The following is a 20,610-nucleotide window of genomic DNA, read 5'->3' on the forward strand; positions in this document are numbered from 1 at the left end:
TAGCAAGTTTAACAAACAATATACTTTTGGCTTTTTCGGAGCTTAAGATATTTTGTACCATATATCAGCGTGTCCGCGTTTGCATGTATCAAATACGATAAAATATAAATTATCATCTTGCAATTAAATCGTAAAAGTGTTATTTTTAATTTCATAATTACATGTGCGAGTGTGTATGCGTAAGGACACGATACAAAAAAGTAGAGCATCTAAATCGTTCTCAATTTTTTTTATTTTTTTTTATTCAGCACATTTTTTACAGCCTATATCTCTAAACGGTTATAGTACAGGGACTAAGAGGGTCATGGTATGAAAAAAAAAAAAAAAAATTAAACTCATACCCGATAATTCTAACAGCACAATACCAAACAATGTAAATCTATGTTATGATCTTTACAAAAAATAAAATGTAGATAGTTCGTTTGATGTAATTAATAATGATAGTGACGATAGTGCGTATAGGAAATCTTTATTATTACAAGCTAAGACATTCGAGCGATTGACAGTTGCAGCATCCGCACGATTATTACGTGGGTAAATATATATTTGAGCTATTCTATGCAACAACTCCAGTTGGGAGGCCAAAAAAAAATCGCAAAAATTTATACAACTTTGAAAAAAAATTTGAATCTGGTTGTCCAATGGATTTTTTTTTTCTTTCAAACAAACCCAAGAACTTGAAATATCTTTCGTCATCTCGGAATTCGGAAAAAAGCAAAATTCATTGCTTGTTTGTTCACGATCAAAAGGAACCACAACTGCACTTTTCAATCCGACGGAAGCACTCAAATACACAACACTCGGATGTAAAATCGCTACAGTGCCAATTTTGACGATCGATCGGAAGAAAACATGTACAAAAGACACCAACTCGGACGTACGTCGCATGTCACGCCATTTCGATCGAGTACAAGAGAAACAGAGCCAACGCACTCATCACGATTCTCGTAGCACCCACTCACATAAAAAAAGCACTCGAATTCTCCAACTATACACACGTCTCCCCAAGACGAAGCATCGATCTTTATCTCGAGACAACCCAGCCGGTTTTCGGCGCGTAGTATTATCGATACCCGGTCATACACTCGAATAACGATTAGTCGTTGATGAATCGCAAACATCTGTTGTATATATTGAAAAGAAAAACAAAAAAAACAAAAAAAAAAATGTCACATGGACGCACGTAGGTACTGCACACACAAATGAACACACGCGTTCCCTCAGCGTATCCACGTCTTCCTGACAAAGTCGGCGGCCCTCTCGCCGATCATGATGGCCGGGGCGTTGGTGTTGCCGGAGGTGACGCGCGGCATGATGCTGGTGTCGGCGACCCTCAGCCCCTGGACGCCCCTCACCCGCAAATTGTGATCCACCACGGCCAGGGGATCGTCGTCCGGGCCCATTTTGCAGGAGCCCGCCTGGTGGTTCTCCGGGGCCGTGTCGTGCTTTATCGCGCACTCCCAGTAAGCGTCGCAGCCGAACTTTAGGTCCTCGCAGTGCTTCACCGGCGTGCGGTCCAGGGCGAACCCGTACCTGTCGAAGACATTTTTTTTTTTTCTCAATTTTTTATCACCCTCTTATAATCCTTTTTTGAACATTTCATTTGACGAGAAAAAAAAAAGGGGACAAGTCGCACGCGATCTCTTTACATATAAAGCGCAGAATGTGTTTGAACGGTGAAAATCGCTTTGACCGAAATTCCAGCCCGTACACTCGGAGTAGATGGCGCTTTGGTGAAATTATTCGGGATGTTCGTCCTCGTCCCTCAACTGTTGTACTGATTGAAATAAGTATAATGGAATTTGGTGTTTCATGTGTACGTGCACGGAAAGTATGAGTTTCCAATCATCGTCTATGCACTTTTCTTTGTGAATCAACTTACAAAGGGGAGCATAGTAAAAGCATTAAGCAAGCAATGAAAATCATTCGTTTTTAACATATGGCTTGCAGAAATAAATATCCATTTGTTGAAAAAAAGTTACTTTTTGCATTGAGAGGAAAAAAAATGATATCGAAAGTCACCAAATGTAGTAAAATTTCTTTTATTTCCGTTGTCGGAGAAAAAGAAGTAGACACGTATATATAGGAGGGGTCGACTGAACTCAGTGGTGTTACCCCAAAAAGTTGTCACAATCCGTAGTCCCCCTTACAAAGAAAAGTTGTAGCCTTACCGCCTGAGGGCCTTGGTCTCGGTGAGTGCGATGCTGAACTTGACGCCCTCGATGAGGGCAGCCACGTCGTCCGGCTCGGTCAGATACTTGGCGTAGATGAGGGGCTTGTCCAAGGGGTCGTTGCTCCTCAGCTTCAGGTAGCCCCGGCTCTTGGGGTGCAGGATGGTCGGGATAATGAGTATCACGCGGTTCGAGCCCTTCTTCTCCCCAACCATCCCCGTTTCGGAGCAATCGGCTAGATAGCCCCCGAATATCAGTTGCACGTCCGGGTGGTCCTCGCTCCTGTCCGCGTACTTGGTGTTTATCATAGCCGTCACCTCGGATATACCTGCGGCAGGAAATCGGTCAATTTTTTACTTTTACATTTTTAGGGGATGAATATTGGGGGGAACATTTTTTCACTGCAAATCGTTCGTTGGGTACGCGTTGTGTTTTGTTCGTCGTTCATTTCAAAATGTAAATTAAACAGTTTCTTTGAGCGAACCTTCAATTTTTCCGAGTACCCGAATTAATCTCGAATATTCGTATCACCGAATTATAAAAAAAAAAGTTATTTCTTATACATGACAGTCCTCAGGTGTCAATGAAACCACACGCGCTTTTTGTCACATCCACAACATTTTTCTCGTAGCACGTATAAGTATAAGCATACCGACAGTCATTTGCATTCGTAACGAAATTATGTACACGCTTGGAAATTTTTTTTATCCAAAAGTTGTCGCAGGTCGCAAAGAGCAACCAAAATGAATGGGTCCGAGCTTTCGGAGGTTTGCGCACGGCGAGCGTCATCTCGGTTTATGAATTATTTCACGATAAAATGTACCCAACCGCGGCATAGCACGTATATGATATATCTCTCGTCAAATTGGAACGTGGATTGGTTAACCGGATTAGAGGAAAGGGTAATCAAATCGAGGGGGAGGAAATGAGGTAAATTTATCATCGGTCTCCTGCCAAATGACGATGGTCGGTGGGTGTGTATAAGTGGATAAATTAATCCCAAAGTCGCTCCGTAAATTAATAATGCGTTGAGCGTGACTGTGACGCTCGTGTAAATTGGAAAAACGAGGCCTACGTACATACACCTACTATACGTGTAAATTATTTCGTAAACATTTTAAGAGAAATCTTGTTTTTTGAGGATCTTACACGTTTATTTGGCACTCACCTGATGCTCTGCAACTACTAAATTTCCATCGAAAGGGAATTTTTGAGACCCATTGAAAAAAAAAAAAAAAAAAAAAAAAAAAAAAAAAACCATAAAAAAGCGCAAAAACCATACATGTGTATCATATATCTGCAGCGTGACTGTGAGCTCAGAAGCTCTTACCGCCTATATGAACACAGAATGCAGTAGATAATACATGAAACATTCAACGAGCCCATCATACACAATAGGGCAAAGCATACATCCCTCTCTCTCTCTCTCTCCCTTTTTTCCTTTTTTATCGCGATGCTCTCTCGCGTGCACGACAAAACAATCCATTCTCTTAATAATATTTACGCTCATACATGTACTTAAACTTACCCATACAATCGCGACAACCCGGCAAAGATTACAACGTCGTTGTTTTCAACAAGCGAAAGATGAGCGAAATAAACAATGATAACAACAATCGTTGGCTAAAGTATTACATACATTATACCCGTGTACCCGTATATCTCTGTGTATATGTTTATATAGGTATACATGCCGATGTACGGCCTCGTGCAATAAAAGCCGCGCGTCCGCGATAAATTGGAGAGCTCGACAATGGGCCCATTATACAATCCGAGGCGGGGGAATCGCTCTTGAAGTCGTGATGTCTCGGTAGGGAGAGAGGGGGGGATCAATGGATGCATGACAAGAACACAGCCGAGATGGGAGGAGGAGTAGAGAAAGCGAGTCGAATCAGGACTTTCCATCATCCGTATGCACGTATATAGTGCGCCATCGGACTGTTTTTCCGTCGACGTCCCCTCGGTGTCACGTATACGTAGTGGAGGAAGGAAGGGAGAAAAATGTCCTGCCGGACAATTACGCGCTGCTCACGCGATACTATACTCTCTGCGCCCTTTGTTTGTTCGTCCTTCGTGGCTATTGGGGGAGAGAGAAAAAAAAAAAAAAAAAACACGATGGAAGGGAGTAATTGCGCGTCGATCGTGCCGTTAATTGCCGAGGATACGGTGCCTCTTTGCTTTGCTCCTGTCTTTTCCCCAATGGGTATACATAGGTATACATGAAGCACACACGTTTTTTACACGTACCCCAATGTACACAAACGTGTTTGTTACTGTGCTTATCACTTGAGATTCCATGGAGTTTATTTGCCATCAATATAATATACACATATATACATACGTATACGTAGGATTTTCGCGTTATTTTTCACGCGAGCAAGCTATAGGGAATGTTGATGCAGGAGCTGAGGGGAGCAGCGCATATTTATATACTTATAACATTACATTTAGCTAACGAGTCACGTTTGTTTACCTTGCGATCGGAGATTTATATGTTTCGATCTCTTGGCTTTTGCAACTGTATAAGTCTCGAGGGAGAAACATACAGATAAATAATTGCTCCTTTTAATTTATCGGCGCTTACGGGCGAATGAACCATCTCCGAGGCCTTAAACTTGCATGTAACTATTTATACACGATAAGATTAATCTGCCCATCTCGCATAGTTTTGCCTTTCGCAATGCTTTGTGTATATAATATACCTACGAACCAATATGCGCTGTATGTACATCCTTTCATTTTATTCCCTATTTACGTGTACTCTATAGGCCTCCATTTGTGCTATACATATTTTATATTGCCGACAACACCAACAAAGCCGATCGATATTTCTACTTCCCGAGAAATATAAAGCAATTGCAGAACCGATGAATTCGCTTATGAACAATGAAATTATCTCTCAATCGAACGTACGAATGTCAATCAAGGGTTGAATATCAACTGCCCACAATGTAATTTGATTGCCTGTATCGAATATTGACCGATGCTAATAATTATACACGCGTTGTGAGGTATCATTAGTCCAATCTCGTATTAATTTGGTTGTAATTGAAGTTTGATAATTTAACTTTAGTATTTTTCCGTTTATACTTGTACCAACAGGGATGATCTGTAATTAATTGTAAAATTATATTACTTACAATGAAATCACGGAATTAATCCACTTTGCTAGTACAAACGCAACCCCATCGGTAATGTTATAAATGTATTCTGTTCTAAATAAACGTTTCCTCCTCCTTTTAATACAGTATTCGCGTATCAACTTTCCCCGCCTACTTATCTCGTGTGGACGCCTCTATATCCTTTCCCTTCGCTTTTCATCCTACGGAGCCCATCCCGACCGGACAGTTATAGTTACTCCGGGGCGCGCGATAAATTATTCATGCCCGCCTGTATGCAAATTCGCGGTCGTGCAATTCCATTTTTACCTTGCCCGGTCTTAATTGAAAAGCTCGAAAAATGTATGCAGGTTCATCATATAAGAGGGCGCACCTTCAAAAGCTCTGCAAGCTTTCAGGCTCACCGTAAAAGACGCAATCCTCGAACAATACGTAGCAATTTTTTATTGGTTGCATGTCATTCGGATTTCATTCGTGGCATCGGAACAAAATAGACGAAACTCGCGTAAGGTGTGCAACGCAGCAAAGCGACAATGATCCAGTTTAGGCAAGTTTAGCCAGTGATGTATGAAGCAACTGATGGCACGTCTCTAGCTGCAGATGTTACCTTTACAGACGCAGTTCTCTCTGTGTCCGGATATTGTTAAATTTTTTGTTCTCTAACGAGCGAAGCCGGCGCTGGATAACATTTTCGCTTCCGATTAGTCTCATTGACATCTAAAACACGTACATCGGAGCAGTTAAAGTTTTTTTTTGTCTTTGAAACTTTTTTCGTCTCTTTGCAAATATTTTTTACTCCAGTCGTATGAAAAGTCCGAATTGATACCACCATGCCAAGTAAAACGGACTAAAATACAAAGAGAGAGGAGGTAGCGGTGCATGTACGTCATTTCTCGATACTAGGAAGTCGTTTTTGCAGGAGCTATAAAGAAAAAAGAGGTAAAAAATATTAAAGACGAGAGAAAGGAAGCTTATGGCTTATGGCAAGTATTACGTGTGCGTGCAATTTAAGTACATGAGCGATTCTACAAAAAAAAAAAAAAAATATTTATACGTGCAATAATATATATGTAAGGAATAACATATGATTCTTCCTTTTTTTTTTTTTTTTTACTAAATTAAAGTAGGAAGTAACTTTGCATAACACTGTACTATCCGTAGTCCTTGACACAAAGACCATAGAGAAGAGTCATATGTTGTTTTTATTTTCTTTTTTTTTTCTTTCCAAAAATGAACCAAAAATACTTGTAAAGTTTTTAACTGAATTAAATAAAAAAAAATTTCAAACACATAATTCATAATAATTGCAAAGTCGTTTTACTTTGTGTAAGTACACGTAAGATAATAACCTTCACCCGAAAGACGTGCCTCGAAATTTCTTTTTTTCTTTTTTTTTTTTTTTGGAAGTTATATGCAAACAAAGCTTTTTTGTAGAAACGCTCTTACACACGTGAAGGCCCCGGCTATATGATACGGTGCATAGGTACATATATGTGACATGGTATGTAATAATTCCTGTCCCGAGGGCTCTCGCGTGATATATCCATCACGTATACCTGTAATACAGAGCTCACGCGTACGGGCTTTTAAACGGCATATGAGCAAGTACCTATAGACGTAAGGGGATACATAAAAAAGGAGCCATGGTACACGTATGTAATGTGTGCGCAGTTTACAAGGCGCGTTAAAATGAGTATTTTTCCGATGAGTGACAAAAAGCAGCGAAAAAGGGAAAGGCGGTGATCGTTAATCAAATCGCTCGGGGGGCCGAAACAAATTTTTTTTTTTTTTTTCAGTCTCTGCGCTGGTGTTGTCGAACCCGTTCGCGCGACAGACATCAGCTCATACCCTGCGTGTAGAGGCAGTGCGCGTGGAAACTGTGTATTCTTTTGTATAGGACGGGGTGATGTTGCTTTTAACGAGGCACAGGTCAACCCAGCTTTTTTTCCCCGCGAGCCCGTACAGTTCAGTCGAGCTTTTTAGTAACGTTGTTCAGAAAAGTTTGCCGCTCTCGTTTTTTTTTTGTTTTTTTATTTAATTTTTCTTTGTTTTTCAGATATAACGCGATAAATACACGCGATCGAGGCAAGAACGGTGAAAAGACACTTTGGTATGGCTATTTCAATGATTATACTCGCTGCTTCTGCCGGTGTTGCATAAATTCCACGTGTTTGAAGGGGCGAATACTATGCTTACAAAAATTCATAAAATATTCGTATTTGATATGACAGAGTTTCTGTATAAGGATTTATATCGTATATCCCAATTTTCGTCTCATTTGATTGCACTACATAAGTTGTTTCTTACGTTGTTTGGGCAGCCCAATCCGAATTTTACATCAGAGTTGGGCCTTTTGGTAATTTTAAGCCCGAGAAAATGATACTTTTTGGTCCATCAGTGTTACAACATCAGCTGTGTATAACATATTCGTGGAATGTAATTATTGTTTATTTATTTTCAATTTCCACTCGAACGTGCCACCAGCTTTAAAAATCATCATAAGAGAGAAGTTTATTGACTATGAGCGAAAAAAAAAAAAAAAAAAAAAAAAAGCATCCCAAACACCGCATAAACATGTTTCCAACCCACCCACGAGACTCCCGGAACTCCGTAGCCCATCTTCGCAATTCGAAGAACTATGTGTACACCGCTGTAGAAAAAAAAAAAAAAAAGAAAAAAAAAATCCTTCAACGAGAGCCCAGCAACCGCCTCAAATCAAACGGCGAACGATCCCTCGATCGTCCCCGCAATTACTCGGATAACCATCTGCAGCCATCATCCATCCCCGCGTCTATTATCCAATCAACTCTACGTGTACTATATGTACGTGTGTATATATATATAGAACCACGTCGTCGTACCCCATCGACTATCCTCTGCTGTTACGATTGCAGCAATTGATATGCCTGCACGTAGACAAGTAGGTGGGCTCGGGGCGAAAAAGAAGAATGCGATGCTCCCTCCGTATACTTTCGAGCTGTATAAGGTACACCTATACACGTATACAAGAGAAGAAACTAACGAACGACTCCGATGATTAAAGGACCTCCGAACTATACAGCAGATGGTACCTGTATAATAGATATATAAATATATGATAGACTCGGAAAAAGTAAAAGTTATGATAAGTGTAGGTATATACAATACTTGACGGAAATGGTAATACATTCGCAATAATTATACACGAGACAGCACCGCACAATAGGTCAGAGATGCAATTTTTGAGTAGCCGGATTTGATAGTCGTACACTTACCTATGTGTATGTGTACCATATATAGCGATGCTGAAACGTAGACGGATTTCGTAGTTGCACAATCGCTGCTTCTTTCACTCTCTGTATGAGGAGGCTCCTCTCTATACGAGTATATACGTGTATCGGTACGTATAACACACGGAGGGTCGTGCTTCTCTATGTGTATATGTTATATACATCACGTTGTAACTTTTTGCCCGCGATGATGAGCAGAGAGTTCAGATAATACTGGTAACGTAGAGTACGTGCAATACGTAAGCTTTTCTTTTGATGAATGTGCCGATAAGTGCGGTATTAGGACTCGGTTGTTCAACTGAATTTTCATTGCTATTATTTTATTGGTGTTTAATGTAATGTATCAACTATTCGAACGAAGGATTGGAAATCAAGCGATTTTCGTTTATGCAATTTTGTTGTATCAAATACCACGGCGAGTACATGGAATTTTCCAAAATTTTACAAAAAAACATCGCAATTTAATCGCTACTGTAAATACATCTTCCGCAACTTTGTCATTACAGCATATGCCAACAAATTAATGATCGGTGAATCTCCAACGACGAACAAAAGAGATATCGTACTTGATCCTCCTCTCCACTGAAATCTTATCCTACCCATATTGTAACAATTTATCCCCATATAAGTACACGTGTAGGTACATGTGTATATGTATACAATAACATTAATTTAGAGTCACCATTAAAACCTGATAGTTTATATCTCATGTGAAAAGCAACTTTTGAATTTTACATAATTACAATACATTAGAGCTCAACCAAGAGATCACCTATTGAAACTTACGACCACAATATTTCTCAAAGTTCACCTTTATGTACGACATGGTCTCTTCTCTCTTATACGCGTGCAGTTATGCATGCATGTACCTACATTTGTATTAATGTGTAAAGAGAAAGACTGTATGCGGCAGTAACATGTAACACTCGGTTACCGGCACTCTCCGCAATGCGTATACGTACGAAACAGAGCCACATTAAAATAATCACGCACGCAAGTAGCTTTGCGCAAAAGTATATAGTTTATCCCGCGAGCAGTGCCTTTTCGTATTTATACAAAGCCTTTCTTTGCTCGTTTATCAAAGTAATGAAAAAAAAAAAAAAAAAAAAAAAAAGAGACTGCCATCACCAGTGCTACCGGGACTCTCTCTTTTGCACCCTCCCCCTCCCAACTCTCTCGCACCTTATAAAAAGCTGGCACGCGCTCCAGATATATATATATAAATGTCTATATGTATATGTACGCTTTTATATAAAGGTAAACCATAAATGATGTGACCTGCTCTCTCGCTCGGATTTTCGTAATCCCTCTGCTCTCTCGTCTTCGATAAAAGCTTTCCAGGGTTTTAACGTTACGCAATCACACCACGTGACTTTAACGGCTCCCCTTGACTGATTATTGTATACAAAGTAGCAAAGTATATACGGAGTCTCGCGACAATGATTTTCAGTACTCCGCAAAAATACGTGCGGTGGAGATGGGAAAAAGGCGCGAGACTCACCGGTGCCCGACATTAGGCCGTCCCTGAAGAGCAAGTACTCGACGGCAGTGGCCCAATTGAGTGGAGTCGTGTCGGTGTCGTTGATGGTGAACGCGATAGCGTAGGCCGCGTGGTTCTGCAGGTTCCTACCGACCCCCGGAAGGTCGTGGACCACCGGGACTCCGACGGTCTCCAGATCCTCGCGTGGCCCCACCCCGCTGTTGAGCAATATTTGGGGCGAGTTCACTGCACCTGTGGGAACATATTGTTTTTCAGCCTATACATATCATGCTCAATTTTACCCTCGAGCCGCACATTTCGTTGAAAAAAATCGATAGGCATCGAGAATCGGTCCATCACTTGATCAGCCGAGTGCCGAGAACCACTCGCAACTTTAAATTACCTCCCAAAGTGAAAAATACCAAAGTCCCGAATGATAATAATAATAATAATCATACGATCCTCGTTAACAGTCGTAAAATCTCCCCCGAGGGAAAGAAAGTATAGCCGAAGTGCAACTTCAGTCAAGGAGAATGAAAAGCGAACAAACCTCCACTGACGATGACCTCCTTGTTTACGGCGACCCTGTGCACTTCGCCCAGGTGAACGAACTCGACGCCGACGACTTTTTTGCTGCGGTCAAACAGTACCCTCGTGGCCGTGGAGTTGAGCATTATGTGGAGATTTCGCCTGTTGCGCGCCGGCCTCAGGAACGCCCGGGCGGTCGAGAGCCGCGAGCCGTTGCGCGACGTAGTCTGGGCTATCATGAATCCCGTGTGCGTCCTGCCGTTGAGGTCGACCGACGGGTAGCCTGTTTTTCGTTTACCGCCGTTACAATAGATAAACAAAAATCAAGGATTGGGAGATAAAAAAACCCTTTTTCTTTCATGCACACGTGTACATTGGGCACCATAAACATAATCGGGGAAACTAATCGAATGATTGACTATGATTTTGCAAGCGAGAACGTGTATATAATATATGCAAGGACGCGAGGATTCACTTAATACAGGGTTGCATCGCAATCGCACCCTCTGACAAAATAAAGTGTCACACCGCTCGGAAGAAATGAAATATCTCGTTAAAAGTAAAAAACAACACAGAGATAAAACATTCGTTGGATACTCGTAACATCTTGATTATTATAATTATACTCTCCGAGCTCGTATCCATCAAGTACAATGTAAAATGAACGATATTGTTGCTGTATGAATGCAGCGTTATAACTGGGGGAAAAAAAAAAGCTTGGTTCATAGCCCAAAAGCTGTTCTCATTACGGGCAAGAGGAAAAAAAAAAAAAGAAACGAGGAGGAAGAACAAACAAACAAAGTAGGAAGCGCTGGAAGGGGGAGAGGCGAATGAGAACGACCGCGTTATCGCTCCGGCGCGCCTGGTGTTCACAGCCCGACTAATTGCAGGACGCACAGGTGCCATTATCATAATTAGAATCGACCGTATTTGCGTGGATATGTATATTGCAGTAAAAAAACTCTTTAGAACTATCGGCAATGTAGTTTTGTTTTTGTTAACCACATCTCCATTCTCGCGAACAAAGGCAAAATCGTGATGCGTATAGCTCGACTCACCCATTTCCTTGCCGGCCTGAAGGAGCGCGTGGCTGAGGGGCGGGTGGTACGGGAACTGGGTGACGGTGAGTGGGCCGCCGACCCCGTGATACCCGTAATCCATGTCGTTCACTTGAACGTTGTCCTCGCTTTTGATGAAGTACGGCAAGACGTCCTCGTACGACCAGCCGGGGTTGCCCAGTAGCGCCCAATCGTCGTAATCCTTGCGGGAGCCCCTCATGTACGTCATGCCGTTCATTACCGAGGTGCCGCCCAATACCTGATCACGACCATCATCATGCAATTGTCATCGCACATGTGTGAGTGGTTCGCGTTGTGCCGGAATTACAATTTACCGAGTGATAAAAGTAACGAAAAAACTTGTTGCCGAATATAGTTTGCAGAAAACAAAGTGAACCGAAAAGTAGTAAGCCGAAAAAAAATTTGCCGAAAATATGACATGTTTATTTTTTATTATTAGGCAAATTATTTTTCGGCAACATCATTTCGGCACAATTTTTATCGGTCAAGGGTACTTCGACAAATTTTATTCACGTAATTTAAGCAATAAAATTAGGTTATTCGTATCTTTTTCTCGTCCGGATGAACCCCGATAAGTCTAATTACACTGTATAACGTTTTATCATGATAAAATTAATAGATTTAAAATTCTTGTTTCAGTATTGTAACGTACATGTATCTGTGTGCATGTATAAACGATTTTTCATTGGGAAAACAAAAAATTTATAGTCAAGTAGCATCCAAACAACTTTGCAACTTGAATACGGTCTGAGGATTGATCAAGTTTTGCATTGTTAAATCAGTTACAAAGGGCTATCATTCAGGATGCATATATACCTACAATATACGTATTGCATTAGTTTCACATTTTTTTTGTAGCGACTTCCGTTTCGAGTAAATTACATAAGTGATATTACAGCACTGAGTGCAGCGATATTTTACATTTACAAGATTATAAAATATGACTTTAGAGAATTTATTAAGACATTTGTTCCCCGTACTCCGTTGACGGTAAATGGACTAACACTTTTACTTAATGATACATACTTTGGTTGGTCATGGAAGAACCTGCATCGTAAAATTTTCATTAGGTGCAATAAAAAACTCGTCACAGATAACATGGTACACGTACATCTTGAAAAACAATTTTTGAAATTATTATGACCATAGAAAGTGATTACTCACTTATTTTAACAACATTGGTAAAAATCTTTTATTAATTTTTTTTTTTTTTTTTTTTTTTTCATCAAAAATTATATCACTGAAATTTAACATTTATATAATAACGATGAATTCACGGTTACAAAAAATGTTTAATTGGTGTAAGCTGAATAATAGGGATGAAGAAACAAGTACATATTAGGATTAATAGTACATTACGCACCTAGTGAGCGAGACTAAAAATTTTGCAGATGTCACATGAGTAAACGGTTGATGTTGAATCTAGGGCATTTCTCAACCTCTGAACATGGTGATCAAGGTAAAATAAAGTGAGAACGAAATGTGCTTTGCGGTGGAAGGGGCGAGGGGGGATATTTTATAAGCTACTTATACTCGAATTCCACGCTCTGCGGTACACATTAGCTTCGGAGCGAGATGAAGCCCACGTAATTTCCGATGAATGGGAATTTCGGATCTATCGAATCGGCTCCCGAGCAACCCGATGCTGATTTGTTGTTTGGCTCAAACTACACGAAGCAACGCGGGGAACGACGGAATATCTTCTTTTTTTTTGTTTACATAGCGTTTGGAGAAATGTTATTTTTAAAAGTTAGATGAAGATATAACTCGCGAGTTTTTTGTTCGTCTATCTACGGACCAGTGGTTGTAATCGAGGGTGAGAAAATCTAAAAAAATCGGTTTAAAGCTCAACAGTATGGACTTTATCCTTTTTGTGCACCCAAAATTTGTTGCAGATTAACATGAAAAAATAAAAAAAAAAATAAAAAAAAAGAGGAAGAAGAAAAAAAACATACCTTTCCCCGTGGCCAATAGCACTTGCGATCCTCCTTATTCAGACAGGCCTCGTCCTCGCTCTCCGTCGAGTACTTCCAGTCAATGCTCGAGCCGAGGAAATTGAAGAAAAACGATGGTATCTGGGTGCCGGTGGGCTCGTCGAGTCCAGCCTCTATCAGCAGTACCGTGAATCGATTGTCCTCCGACAAGCGCGAGGCCACAGTCGCCCCGGCGCTTCCGCCTCCTATCACCACAAAGTCGTATCTGCACGCGATACACGTACATTTATGTCAAAGCAAAAAAAGACAACCAAACTTGATCATTTTCAGTAGCACCTGTGTTTTTGACATCAGGAAAGCGCGTGAATTTTTTTTATTATTATTTTTTTTTTTTTAATTTCATCCGTCACCCTCTCACGAAACGCAAAAGGGAGGATTTTAAGCTAATTCACTCTTATCCCTGTAATTTCGGGATCTCCGATAATTAAATCCGAAAAGCCCGAGCTCGGCAAATCAAAAGTGTCCTCTCCAACCCGCCCTCCGTTGCAGTGCAGAACCAAATTAATGCCCAGAGTAGGTATATGTGCGTATATGCACTCTGGCGAGTGACAACAAACGCGGACGCGATAAATACGCATTAATAATGCGGCAGCTCCCACTGGGGACAAGGTTTTTTTTTTTTTTATACACAGGGGGTATAGAGAGCGAATCGGCCAGTAGTTCGCCGCGGGCACTGCGGTCGCGTTCGGTCGTGCACACATATACATGTTACCAGGGCCTATAGGTCAAAGTCTCTGAAAATTGGCTTTTGCGTGGCATACGCTACCCATACCCTCGATTTAATTGTCATCCCGAAAAGATATGACACTGAAAGTAGAAAAATTATCAATTTTTTATCGAAATTATAGTCCAACCATTTTTTAGCTCAAAATAAGCTTTGCGACGAGGTTGAACACGTCCAACTTTTTATGGTAAACATAAAAGCTCAACCGAAAGCTCCCGGGAGTAATTTATCTGATTTTCTGTAAAGCTAAGTGACAAGAAACGCGATTTTTCGTAGATTATTACGTATACACGTATATATGCAAATATAAATGAAACGATGTTATCGTCGAACGGATTAACGGGCAATGCCTCTCCGTACGGACCCAATTACTTGTCCCGTGAATAAATACTGAGACACACACGTATATGTACGTACCTACTTGTGGCGGTGGGTGTTTGCGAGTGAATTTGTGGTCACTACAAGTTCGTACTAAAATTAATAATCGACGGACAGTGTTTTTTCTCATGACACTTTTGTTCCATCTTTTTTACTTTTTTTAAATAATAAAATCACAGGGACAACAATACAAGGTGCAGTGTAATCGTCAGCGCGAAAAAAAAAATAGAAAGTCCTAGTGTCAGTCGGGAATCGGCTCTGCGATACCTATCGTCTGTGAAATGAGCGTAACCTTTTTTTTGTTGTTTCCTCGGCTTCTCTCGCGTAACCGTGATATAATCAGATCCCTTCCGGACACGCGTACAGTGTGAGTCGTTGCGAAACTTTTCCAGAACTTGTATATGGGTGTACTCTGCTCTTGGGGTTTTACATCAGCATGTTGATCTTTGCGTAAAATAGTTTGACCCACATTGAATCTACTGTTGGCGGAATTGGAGTGGATTGCATGTACCATGTGCATGTGAGTGTGTGTGCGGGAGTGATTTTACTCTCAAGGCCGTTACGTACTGGTGATGGGTTTTTCTATGTTGTTGTATATTTTATTTACAATTGTGGGTGGGTTTACCGAAAGTGGGTTTCGCTGATTTCGATTTTGATAAAGTATTTTCAACGTATTCAGATTTTGAGAGAAAGTATGTATGAAAACGATACAACCGAACAATTGGATATTGCATTGTTGTGCTTGGACAAAAAAAAAAAAAAAAAAAGTTCTGAAAAGTTTTTAAGTTAACGATTTTAGCACGCAATCAATACACATTGATGAGTGCATATCGAAATCCCCTCGAGCAGAAATGTCGACATTTTTTAATAACGTCAATCAATAGATTATGTACGAATGCATAATCGAATTCAGAAGTCTCTGATCCCTTGAATCACGTGCGTATGGCCGAAAAAAAAAAAAAAAAAAATTAGAAAAACAGGCTACGTATTGTACGTTACAGCCATAGGTACCTTTTTTTCCCTCTATCATAAAAGCCAATCGCATATCTATCCGTACAAACGCACACACACACACACACACTGGCCTATCGAGTCCACGTGCGACCGAAAAGGACAAACCACGGCATGCGTGTGCATTGGAAAAAAAAAAAAAAAAAAAGCTTGAGCATCCAGATCTAAATCAAAGGCCTTGCCCCGTGTGCTATCTAAATTGCATCTCGAAAGCTCTGTATAGCTGTTCAACCCCAAAAACGGCAAAGCACAAATCATCTCCCTGCCGAGATCTGGAAATATATACGCATACATGTACGTGCAGTAACAAATTCAGTCGGGACGCGTAAATCACCGAAAAGCCTCACTCGAGCTGCCGCACCTCCCACCCTTTGCGTATCCTCTTTTGCCCTATACGCTATACGCACGTGCCTCTGCGTATACACACTCGTGACCACAATATACATATACACACACACAATCACGTAGGATATGGGATTTAGAGGGGTGTACCATATTCTACCGTATAAGGGTGACTGTACAGAGGTGCACTGCCCTGTAGTTAACAGAGGGAAGCTTGGGAGTCCAATAAATCCGACGATCGGGGGAATAGTCGCGCATTAGCCTACGCGTATGTATATAACACTGTCTCTCTCTCTCTCTCTCTCTCTTTTCCGGTCACTCTCTCACACTCGATTCCGATGTGTGTGCATATATACACGTAGGTATATGGACGGCCGAGTGTACTGTACCACACACGTGCACGCGGATAAGTATTATATCAGGATGGGCAGGAGAAACAGTATCGTCGTAATGTGTGGCTTAACGGGGTTAACTGCACGTTATATCGCCACACCATGCTGTAAATATACTAGCTGTGTACGGATGGCATCGTGTACGAATGATTTCACAAATGGATGCCCCGGGATGAAAAACGTACCAGTTTCAGAATTTTCCATCTGAAATGACATTGAAAAATTTTAAGGGACCATTAAAAAAAAAATGGCTCTCATCGTCATCATCATCGACTTTTTAAGCCGATGATCATACATTTTACTCATATTCATTACCCTATATATGTATTTTGATTTTCACAACGAAATAAGGACTATGGTTCTTGAGTGATGTGAAAAAACCTCGTTTTAACAGCCACAAAAAGTGCGATTATCCGGGAAATTGCTTTTACATAAGCAAACCTGCACACAACATAGAAAGGTGTCATTTTCACATGCATCCTCTTTCTCTCTCTCTCTCTCGAGTCTCGTGACAGGCATCAGTAAATACCCTTATTGCACTAAGGCGTACTCTCGGTTGAAGTCATGCGGACGAAAGTTACACACGTAAAAGTAAATACACTCGGTTTGACGTGAGGTAAGGTGCAAAGAGAGAGAAAAAAAAAATCACTTTCCAACATCATATTATGTACCATATCAAGCACTTTTCTCACTATAACGAGTTCGCGCGAAGAGCTTGTACTATTGCGCACTCGGGACTTACATCCATACGAGAACATTGTTACTTATCAGTTTGCTCTCTCTTATACCCGCATAAGTGTGCCAATCTAATGCTCCGAGTAATTGAGCTGGGGTTATTTGTACGTACCTGGCTCACCGTCACCAAAAATTAACTTTATAACTTGCATTCGTGACGCGTGAAGTCTCTAACGTTACAGCTGTGGTGGCTCTGATACCTTAACATAGTATGGCAATATCAAGAGCAAGAGCTGTCAAGACAATTATTATTATTATTTTTTTTTTTTGAAAATTTACTCGCGCCTGCAAATATTTAGTACGATGAGCCTACAACATGAAACAACTATTGGTATAAATCTGTGTAACGGTTAACTCGTAAAAAACAGTAAAAGTCCTTGAAATGGATGCTTGATCTTCCATAATTGTCATGTATTTTCTCCTTCCTTGTTTTTCCATCGCGTAAACAGCAAACGTCACAATGTACTTTTATGCTTCTCTTTTCTCACCTCACGCCAACAACACTTCTAAAAGCTTTGAAATTTCATTTCTCTCGCACACTGTGGTGCAGCGAATTTACATGTGTCTTCTTTGCTTCCTGGTACACCGTGTGGACTCGGCACACGAGCCCATGAGGAAAAAAGGTCCAACTGACACGTACGATTGTACATCCAAGCTCACACACACACACTTACGCGTACAGAAAGATGTTGGAAGTTGAAAAAAAAAAAAAAATCCCGAAAAATTACTCCCCCGAAGGCGTGGATGCTTCTACTACTGCCTGACGTGTATGTCTCGTAAATTCATAGTCACGCGTCCTTTCTCACATTTACCGCGCGAGGACGTGTGTGTGTGTGTGTCGTATGTATGGCTTGCATGCGCATAAACATATTCTTCTCTGTTGGAGAATTTTGGGCGAGTGCCGAGTGCCATGGATTATTTATGAGGGACGACGCTGTTTCTCCACGTACATTGCACATATATACATACACAGATCTCACGTGCTGAGCAGCTCCGGTAGAGAGAAAGTACGTAGGTACGACGAGCGTGTGTAATGTTATTTTATACATGCAGCTATTCCAACACCTATACGAGGTAACAGTTGAGCCGAGGTGCCATTCGTACCATATAGGAGGAGAAGAGTTGAGCGAACTGTTTATGGAGATCTTGGTGCGTTGTTTTACTTGTTTATTTTTTTTTTTTTTTGGGACTCACGATGCGTATTTATCGAAAGCTCGACACAAGTTGAAAAGTTAGAAGAAAAGGGAGCGATCCGGTGAGAGGAGGAGTCGATAATCATACAACAAACCAACACCGAGTTGGGTATAGGTGCACGATGGGACAAAGGTGTACAACGAACCTCGTGTTGACGCGTTTTTGCGGTATGGGCCGATTGCAGGGGTCCTCGAGGTCGCACTGGCTCCGGAGGAACACCTCGAGCAGACCCATGAACAGCATGAAGGAGGCTCCGCCGCAGGTCGACGCCAGCGTCGGACCGATGGCCGAGGTCAGCGGGCAGTTGCAGCTCATCTGGAAAAAGTCACATTTTCTTGTCACGCGCGTCGAATTGGTGCTAAATACAATTTAAAAAATCTCAACAAAACTACAACCCCTGATATACCTCAAGATTGCATATCATCAAGTACTCTTTTTTTTTTTTTTTTTTTTTTTTGTACAATCACCCGCATGGGAATAATGGTACTTTTGTGTCAATTATTATTTAAACAAAAATAAAGATTGTACCCGTTACCTCGACCTTTCTCTATGAAATCTACGATGCGCGTACTGTCTCGTGTTTGCCGTGACGAGATATATACTCTCGCTCGTCTTGTGGGCGGCATGAAAACACAATACAGCCCGTACGAGCTTCAACAACACCGTCAATCGATTTTCATTGTCGAGGGATGCAAAAAATAAATAAATAAATAAATAAATAAATAAATCATTTACCCGATGAAAACAACATTCTGTGCTCCAAAAATAATCATACCCTGGAACACCGATCCCTCATTAAACTTTCAATGCACCAACCCGCGACAATACAGACAGTAGTACAATAAAATAAAACGTTTCAACGGCGTACACTGTATCGCATCGTACGAATATTCAACGACTACCAGATCATCTCACGCATCGAAGACCCCAAATAAATTTTTCTGCATCGTACACCCTCGTCCACGTAATCCCCGTCAGTCCCGAAACCCAAACTACAGCCGCGTAAAAACAACAGCCCGGAAAATACAGATGGACGAGAAGGGAAAAAAAAAAAAAATGAAACCAAACTCTTGTTTCCGCTTCGTGCTCCCTGTGCAACGTGTATATATGCCGATTGTCCAGCTGTACATGCCATGTACACGTAACAGCCGGCTGGCACGTAATACCCCGCGTGCCGGAACACGTGAAAAAAAAGGCAATCGAGATCCGTGTAATTCCACAGCTTCGCTTTGCAGATCGAGATTTCACGGGTTTCGTAGTCATCCTCTTTCATTGTATATATATATCTGTACGCACGCAGCAAGTGACGCGTGCCAGAGAAGGTTACTTTCGGTTAACGAGACAGGGGCGTGTCGGGCTGTTTAAGAAAGGGGGGGGAGAGGGCTTTTTTGCAGCAGAGCGTCTATGGATTCGTGAAAGTTGATATTTAATGACTCGCCCGAGCGGCAATTAAGATCATTAGGGTAGACCAGGTTGTTTTATTGCTGCTTCCATTTTTCCTATTTGTTTGTTTGTTTTTTTCAAGGGGTACGGAGGACTTTGTAAATAATTGGTTTGGCATCGATCGAGTTGGTGGTTATTCGAAGCTTTAGTTTCCCATTCCGATGATTGGCCAAGAACAGAAAATTGTCTCTGCTGGTACACGGCGAGCCATACTGACTACATCGACCACCGCGTCCTGGTTCTTCCATCAGACGGGAAATCTGCATTTTTATCCGGGAGTGCTGTTTCCTATACGTGCACACCGTATATGTACGGGAAACAAAAGAGACGACAGCGAAAGAGAGCCGAGCATCGATTGCATCTGTAGCCGAGGGCATCTTCTTTGACCCGAGATGAAACCTTCACTTTCAGCCAGTGGTGCGCGCGGCATGGCTTACGGACGACACTGTAGATGTGCGCGCGGGAGAGTAAAAAACAAATAAAAGGAAACAAAAAAATTAAGGTTTCACCTCTGAACCGACGGGAAAGTTTAGGAGAAAGTCGGTTTGGTCTGTCAAAAAATGTCTATTGATGTACGTGGGGAGCCCGCGGGTGTGTTCGCGGCCGAGATTTTTCATACTTACACTCGAGCTGATGCAACGACACCGCACTATGTTTTAGTTTTATTTTCGACCGTCAAAGAGTCGTCAGAATATTTTTTTGTACGCTCAATTTTTCACGGCAATTCGTATGAACCGGATAAAATTTTAAA

General features: G+C 41.3%; 1 protein-coding gene across 1 annotated transcript; it reads right to left on the reverse strand.

Annotated features, from left to right (window-relative positions):
- Nucleotides 1–1,220: 1,220 nt before the first annotated feature.
- LOC106639341 (glucose dehydrogenase [FAD, quinone]) lies at nucleotides 1,221–18,731 on the reverse strand. The gene is made up of 7 exons (XM_014352938.2): nucleotides 18,562–18,731; nucleotides 13,602–13,845; nucleotides 11,626–11,884; nucleotides 10,590–10,850; nucleotides 10,061–10,291; nucleotides 2,172–2,499; nucleotides 1,221–1,533 (listed from the first exon to the last, which is right to left on the reverse strand). Exons 1-7 carry the CDS (start codon nucleotides 18,729–18,731, stop codon nucleotides 1,221–1,223), a joined length of 1,806 nt encoding a protein of 601 aa, XP_014208424.2.
- Between the last annotated feature and the right edge of the window lie 1,879 nt (nucleotides 18,732–20,610).

The sequence above is a fragment of the Copidosoma floridanum genome, unplaced genomic scaffold (genome assembly GCF_036245765.1).
Source record: "Copidosoma floridanum isolate Cflo_tuat_1 unplaced genomic scaffold, Cflo_Japanese_pri ptg000030l, whole genome shotgun sequence".
Classification (NCBI taxonomy): Eukaryota; Metazoa; Arthropoda; class Insecta; order Hymenoptera; family Encyrtidae; genus Copidosoma; species Copidosoma floridanum.